The sequence below is a fragment of the Octopus bimaculoides genome, chromosome 15 (genome assembly GCF_001194135.2).
Source record: "Octopus bimaculoides isolate UCB-OBI-ISO-001 chromosome 15, ASM119413v2, whole genome shotgun sequence".
Lineage (NCBI taxonomy): Eukaryota > Metazoa > Mollusca > Cephalopoda > Octopoda > Octopodidae > Octopus > Octopus bimaculoides.
The window spans coordinates 15,915,116-15,923,432 of NC_068995.1; the positions used below are offsets into that span (position 1 = coordinate 15,915,116).

At 38.2% G+C, this 8,317-nt stretch overlaps 2 protein-coding genes across 2 annotated transcripts in view; both read right to left on the reverse strand.

Annotated features, from left to right (window-relative positions):
- The window catches only part of LOC106882530 (inter-alpha-trypsin inhibitor heavy chain H3), a 53,193-nt gene extending 48,863 nt beyond the window's left edge, over positions 1–4,330 (reverse strand). Inside the window, exon 1 of the mRNA XM_052973456.1 lies at positions 4,001–4,330. Within this exon, the coding sequence (XP_052829416.1) occupies positions 4,001–4,330 (330 nt within the window). The remainder of the gene's footprint in view (positions 1–4,000) is intronic.
- A 3,554-nt stretch (positions 4,331–7,884) lies between these two features.
- Positions 7,885–8,317, reverse strand: part of LOC106882532 (inter-alpha-trypsin inhibitor heavy chain H3) — a 38,837-nt gene continuing 38,404 nt past the window's right edge. The window contains exon 13 of the mRNA XM_014933248.2: positions 7,885–8,196. Within this exon, the coding sequence (XP_014788734.1) occupies positions 8,003–8,196 (194 nt within the window). The 3' untranslated portion in view covers positions 7,885–8,002. The remainder of the gene's footprint in view (positions 8,197–8,317) is intronic.

The following is an 8,317-nucleotide window of genomic DNA, read 5'->3' on the forward strand; positions in this document are numbered from 1 at the left end:
ATATATATATATATATATATATATATATATATATATACATCTATATGAACATATACACATATGTATATTTACACTTTTGTATATATCAATATAACATACATATATCTCTATGTCTCATATATATAATTTCACACACACACACACACACACTCATTATATTGTGTCTGGGGAGAGTCATCCTCTTTTAGTGCCTTATTATTTAACACACTTACCTGTTTGATTTCCACTTACTTATTTATTTTTTCTAAACTTTTTCGTTGCGTCTTAAAACATTTTCAATATCGAAAAAATTGCAAGACGCAACGAAAATTTTTGAAAAATAAATAACTAAATGAGTGGAAATCGAACCATTGAATGTGCAAACTAGAAAAGCACTAAAAGATAATGACTTTCCCGAAACACAATAAAACATATTCACATAAAGAATCTTGCAAACCAAATACAATTCAATACATATGTGTGTGTGTGTGTGTGTGTGTGTGTGTTCGTGTTTATGAGATTTTAAATTCTCATTATTATCACGTTTTGAGCATTTGTGGCCAACAAACTGTTTATGATGCTGAATAAAAGATAGACTAAGCTCTGCATTCTTTAGATGCAACAAGAACAAGATGATAAGATACAACTTCATCATTAGCTTATTCAGTGGTTCTCTGTCAGGTTCTCAAAAGGAAAAAATAAAGTCCATCTGATATTGTTCATTTAAGTTTCCCCCTTTTATACGCTATTTTCTAACACATATTTGTGAGGGCATATACGAATATATGCATGTATTGTTTAGTGAGGATACGTATGCACCACTTACATACATACGAATAACGATACACATACAGACACATAGACACACACATACACTCGCACACACACACATACACTTACACATATATTTATATTCATATCTACTTATGTGTGCGCGTCAAGACTGATATGCGAAAACAAATACATGATCGAGCACTAAGTTACACACACACACACACACATACACACACACACACACACACACACACACACACACGCGCGCACACGCACACACAGATGCATCTAAACGCGCATGCAATCAGGTTGGCGAATCTCGACCGCACACCACAGACCATCGCAGACACTGCGGCGCTCGCTCCCCCCCTCAAATTCCATGATATACAAACACACACTCACAAGAGTGCCTAACGACATTGCTACGGCTCTCACCCTCCCAGATCCGGGTGCACTTTAAGGTTAATAACCCTTTTAGGATTAGACCACTTTGCATATTTCTTTCCGTTACTTTATATATATATATATATATATATATATATTATTTAAGCTTTCCATCATACACGTTATCACAGCAACTGAGCATTACGTCACGTCATTTCAGATAAAAGTCACCTCATACATCTTCAAAAACTAATCATGATAATAATTATCGTTTCTACATTTTTACTATAGGCAAAAGGTTTGAAATTGCAAGAAAGGAGGGCAACATGTCGATTACATCGACCCCAGTGCTCAAATGCTACTAATTTTATCGACTCCAATAGTATGAAAGACAAGGTCGACATCGGCGAAATTTGAACGCAAAACGTGAAAACCGAATGATGATAATAATCACTATTTCAAATTTTGCCACAAGTGCAGCTTGGGGGAGATAGGGGTGAGTCAATTACAACGACCTCAGTGTTCAACTGGTACTTATTTTATCGAAAGTATGACTGACAAAGTCAACCTCGACGGAATTTCAACTCACAACGTAGCGACAGGCGAAATTCCGCTAAGCATTTCACGGCGTGCTAACGATTCTGTTGATGATAAGGATTGAAGGAGGACAAGAATGAAGGTACTACTACTACTACTACTACTACTACTACTACTACTACTACTACTACTACTACTACTACTACTAATACTACTGATAATCATATCCTCTTTGTTGGCCACAAAGACCCAAAAAGTGATAATAATGAGAATTAGAAAATAAAGTGGAACCTAACACACAAGCAAGTGTAAATAACCAATTATAATCAACACCAAAGTTCATACAATAAAATTTCCTAACAGTGGGTAATCCTACTCAGGAACAGCCAAGGAAATCCACACACCCTGGTCACCCAAATCTCCAAGGGTTTCCTTGGAAGGTACCCCTTTCTTCCACATCTTGAGAACAAAATTGAGTGGGGTGAGAGAATGGCTGCTCCCCAATATATATATATATATATATATTTTGAAAAAATGGGATAATATAGCAAGGGTATCCCATGTGAACTGACATATCGGGAGCATGTGCCTGTAGGCCGGTGGGAATGAATAGGAGAAAGGTGCCCGTTTCCTTCGGTGTGCTTGGGGATCGGGGTAAGCAGGATGGGTGGGGTTCCGTCGTTGCCCGCTGCTGGAAATTACACGTCTTTTGGGAATCTCATTCTCTATGGCTTCATTGTTCATTATCTCAACATTTTTTCTGTTCACAAGTGTTACATGTAACTCAACCAGTGTCCTTATTGTGTATCGTCCCTTCGTTGTGCAGCCCTTGTAGCCCAAAAAGAAGGAATCATTATTATTATTCCATATTGGCACAACAGCTTAGACTGTTGGTATGAACCTCCTACAACGCGTAACCTTAGATGCCAAGAAGCTTTCTAAGTATCTTATCTGTTTCTAGTAATACTGTTCTCTGGAGCTGCACTAAACTAGATTTTACGCCTATTTCCCCTATGGGTTTGTTCAAATCTTTAGGAATATTTGCTAATTTACGTATAACTAAAGATATACATTTTGCCACTCTTTCCGGTGTCAGAGGACGCGGGACTTTTACGGTGTCTTCTACCAAATTTGAAAGAAATATTATTACTATTAATTATGCGGGGACGTAGCAGAATCACCAGTGCACCGTACACAATGCTTTGTGGCTTTTCCTCTGCCCTTACGTTTTGAGTTCAAATTCTGCAGGGCTGCAGTTTGTCTTTCGTCTCGTCAGGGTCGACAAAGTACCAATTGAACACTGGAGTCAATGTAATCGACTTACCCACTCCTCCAAAAATTGAAGCCTTGTACCTATAAGAAGGATTATTATTATTATTATTATTATTATTATTATTATTATTATTATTATTATTATTATTATTATTATTATTATTGTTGTTGTTGTTCTTTATCGCCAACACAGTTTGTGCTTTTGAAGCTTCGTAAGTCTGCGCTTTGTTTTTCTAATTAGAAGTTTAACTTAATTTTAGTGTTGTATCATGAGTCCATATTCGCCTGGATCAATTTGGTTTGATCAAATGTTGGATTTGAAAGGAAAAGTTTTCTTTTCACAACATTGAAAAACTTACAATATGGCGTCGTTTTAGTTAAAGGTGTGTGGAATATTTGTGATGTTAGTGTGAGATGAAGTGAAGTGGCATATTAAGACCATAAGGAGCAAAGGAATGAAAGAAAATCAATTCAAATTCATGGCTGTGGCGTTTGTGCAAAGACAATCCGAACCCATAGAGATATCGTGGCGAATGACCACTGGAGAGGAAGTGGCGCGAGACTGGGATGTCAGTGCCGAGTCTGGTGTCTCGGAGATGTTCAGTGAAGCGTTCGGCCAAATGATGGTCCATTTAACCTATGTACAGAGAGAGCAGGAGATGCAGTAAATGACATTGCTGGAGGTGCAAGTAACAGAGTCGGTGATACGATAGGGGCAGTGGGAGTGCCCGTGAGGATAGTGGTGCTGGAGAGGTAGGCGCTGGTGCAAGAACGTGGGTGAGAAGAGGGGACGGAGCCAGGTTGGGTACCAGGAGTAGGGAAGAAATTGCGGACCACAAAATCACACAGCTTATGAGCGCGTTTGAAGGGGAAGGTGGATACGCCAGACTGAAGTCCACAAAAGGCTTGGAGAATGGTGCGTTGGAGGAGTAGGGCGGAGAGGTGTTAGGTGAAGAGAAAAGGTAGGCGGGTAAGGAGAGACAGAGCACAGTATGGTCAACGGATCGAGCCTGGGCAAGGGCAATTCGGATAATGGTGAGGGCCATCCATATACAGTGAAGTGGCGAGCCATGAGTTGAGTCTTAAACTCATGGTCATCACTGCAGAGCTGTATTTGTAGTAGATGGAGGTGGTGAGAGCGTAGTGGTCTATAATAACAGAAACATCGAGGAGGAGTTGGAGGCAGTGCAGGAGAATTCGAGGGCAGGATGGAAGGGTTGAACGAAGGAGACGTAGGAATCAATATGTTTGCGGGAGGTGAGGTCGCACCACCGATACAATCATCAATACAATGACTGTTTAGCTCAGGAATAGGACTAATGTACTGTGAGAATGTTTGGGCCTCAACATAGCCGTCGAATAGGTTCGCATAGTCGGGACCCATTCTCGTTCCCATAGCCACTCTCGAGACATATCAGCAAAAATTCCTCCCGAACGAGAAGCGGTTGAGGGAGAGGACAAAATCAGTGAAACGAAGCAGAGTGGAGGTGTCAAACTGAGGGCCTGGTAGAAAGACTAACAAGCGTTTAAAGATCAAGATCTTCGTTATGCGGGATCACCGTGTATAGAGGTTTGATATCAAGAGTGAACAGGAGTCTAGAGAGGCCTGGAAGGAAGGAGAAAGAGTTAGTAAATGGAGAGCATGGTTGGTGTCATGAATGTGTGAGGGAAGGAAAGCCATTAGGGTGAGCAAGGTTACTGTCAAAAAATAAATATGAAACTCTATCAAATGTACAATGATCATAATATCTGTAAACGATAAATAAAAAAAATATTCATTTGGGTGAATGTTTTACTCATCCATAGCTATACGATTGACGTTCCTGAGAGATATGAAATATTGATGAAATTAAATGTAAATTTATGTGATTTAGTTAAAAACCAAACTTATTAATGTCTGTCTTCCGGCATAGTATCACAGTAGACATTTAACCTGGTTTAATTTGCAGGACTGTGTGAACAGATCGCTTGTAGTGTTTTCTCGGTTCCACAAGTCTCAGCATAGTTTCGATATTGAAGTTTTGTGCTGTTTCATAAGGTGGCCCTTCATTGGGATGAAACGACATGAAATAATAAAAGGAATATCTTAATATATTTAGATGGTTTATCAAAATTATTATGGAAGAAATGGAGCAATAAAAAGAAGTGTAGTCATAAGAATCGAGAGGCAGAATAAGATAGATAGAGAGGTAGAGATACAGAGCGAGAGGGAGATTGAGAGTAAGAGAAAGAGTGTGTGTGTGAATGAGAGTGAGAGAGAGTGAGGGTGAGAGAGAGAGTGAGTGAGGGCGAGAGAGATAGATAGAGAAAGAGAGAGAGAGAAAGAGAGAGAGAGAGAGAGAGAGAGAGAGAGAGAGAGAGAGAGAGAGAGAGAGAGAGAGAGAGAGAGAGAGAGAGATGTGAATAAAAATATAATAGTTTTATTTTTGTACAATTCTTATTCTTTGAAATGTTGCATCTTCAGAAAATCAGGGGGAACCCCCCAAAATAAAAAGAAGAAAAAAAAACAATAAACGCACGCTGACAGGAAGTGTGTCACAATATAACCATATTTGAACCTTTTCAGTGTTATGAAACGCTGGGAAATAACATCAAATAGTTCTTACACCATTTTACATATAGTTATAGACAGTGATTTACCTTGCGTCGGGCCTCGTTCGAGTCATCCCAACAAATAAAAAACAAAAAAACTATACGTTCATTTATTAATGATATCGACTTTAAAAATGCCTACTGAATTGGATTCAAAGTTAAAGCAATAAAATTTCCCACAAGGAAGTAGCCCCACTCGAGAGCAGCCAAGGAACCTCACACGTCCTGGTCACCCACATCTTCAAGTTGATCCCAGGGAGGTACTCCTTTCCTCCTCATCTCCAACGGCTTAGAGACGCATATTCATAGTAGGTTCATTCACACGGACCATCATCACCACATTCACCCGCCTTTCAGCAAAAATGCTGCGCCGTAAAAATATTGGAAATTAGTGGCCTAGCAGTACTTCGGGGGTCTTCCCAGATTCGCGACGAGATCTACAGACACAAAAATGCTATCAGATGGACCAGTCCGAATGATGTGCATAGGGTGATGAAACCGTTCTCCGCTCAGTCGTCCAGTGTTCTGGCATTTCTGACTCGAGTGTTGTCGCCCTGCTGTTGTCGCGTGTAAAGTGGATTCACTGTGAGAATCGCTCAGTCGCCTTCTTTCGGCCGGGAAGAACAGATAGTTTGCCTCTATCTGATGAGTATGAGAAAGAGGTAGAAAGCGAACGAGGTTAAAAGGACCTAATATGGATTGTTTCCTCTCTAACTAAGCCTTCATTGATTGTTTCAAATTCCACTTGAGAAGGAAAGTGAGTGTGGTGAGAGAAGTGCTACGCCGTTGTATTTTTGTTGAAAGATGGTAATGTGGCGAGGTTGACTTGTGTGACAGGTAAAGTGGCGAGGTTGTCTCGTGTGACTTGTAAGCCGCAGAGAGTGCATGGGAAAAAGGTACTTACCTGTGGTGTCCTTGGTTATCAGAGCAATGAGGATGAGTGGGGTTCCTTTGCTGGAACTTAACCGGCTTTTAGGAATCTTATTATCTACTATTTTATTGTTCATTGCTACATTCTTCTTATTTTTTTTTTGTATATCTACCACTGCACTTTATATTGTATCGTCCTTTTGCTGTACGGCCCTTATGTCCAGAAAATAAGGAATTATTATCATTCCATATTCGCACATGAGATTAGAATGTTGGGAAAAAAAACAAAAAAAATCCTACCGTGCATTCAAAGAACCTTTCTAAGTATCTTAGCTCATTTCTGGAGAGGCACTAAACTGGGTTTTATGTCTATTTCCTCTCTCTATTTCTTCAAGTCATTAGGAATTTACCTAACCCAGTGGTAAAAATTATAACTTCACGTTCCTGCGTGGTGGGAGACAGTGAGCTGGCAGAATCATTAATGTGCTGGGCGAAATGCTTAGCGGTATTTCGTTTGTCTCACGCTCTGACTTATTCCACCCACCCAAAAAATTGTTGGTCTCGTGCCAAATTTGAAAGCGATATTATTATTATCATTATTGTTATTATTATTATTATTATTATTATTATTATTATTATTATTATTATTATTATTATTATTAAGGCGGAGAGCTAGCAGGATTTTTAGTACGCCGGACAAACTGCTTTGTGGCGTTTTATCCGCCCTTACATTTTGAGTTTAAATTCCGCTGATAAAATATGCACCAGTCAGGGTACTAAAGTTAATATAACGAAAATTAACCTTCTCCTTCAAATTTGCTGGACAGGTAAATAAATTAGAATCATTTTCTTATTCTGCTTCAGAACTGAGCTTGTGTCTCTCAATGAAACCTATTTCCATTTAGGTAGATATGGAACTTGGTAGCTATGTGTCTTTGTCACAGAAATATTTCTGCTAGTAAAAGCATTGCTTTATGTTGCGTATTCTGGTTATACATAGACACTGATATTTTTAACATTGATATTTTCTCCTACCGAGGCATGAGTACCACAAATGAAGAAAACTAGTAAATACATGCAGGCATTGAAAGGAAATGAGGTAACCACTTGTTACCCTCAAAGAGTCCTTAGTAACAATTATTTCTAACATTTTAGAGGAGACAAAAAATTCTGTTTCAGCTATCAGTACTCGAGGGTTTCGTATTTTATCGACGTAGGAAAGATGACAGCTGAAAATAACTTTTCTAGTAAGATGGAGCATAAAGTCTATCCGAAGCTCTACTAGTTCTATTAATCCGTCACCGTTTACAAATAATGAATAATTGAAATAACATGCTTCAGTGACGTCGTGAATTAATATAGTCCAAAGCTAGGTAATGAGATATTATATTTGTTATATTATAAACAAAATAAACGTAAAACTCTATAAAAATCACAATGATCATATCTATTAACGATAAATAACAAAAAATATGATTTCTTATACAAAAAATATTTATTTTGGTGAATGTTTCAGTTACTCATAGCTACACAATTGACGGTCCTTAAAGATATGAAATATTGATGAAATTAAATGTAAATTTATGGGATTTTATTAAAAACCAAGCTTATCAATATCTATCTTCCAGCATGGGATCTTAAACATTAAATCTTGTATTTTTTGTAGGACTGTGTGAACAGCTCGCTTGTAATGTTTTCTCGGGTCCGTAAGTTTCAACCTTGCTTCGGTTTTATCTTCTGAAGTTTTGTGTTCCCTCATGAGGTGACCCTTCATTGGAAAGAATTGACCTGAAATAATACAAGAAATATATTTTAGTATTTGCAGATAGTTTATCAAAAATATTATGGGAGGTACAAACCAATTTAATATATATATATATATATATATATATATATATATATATATATA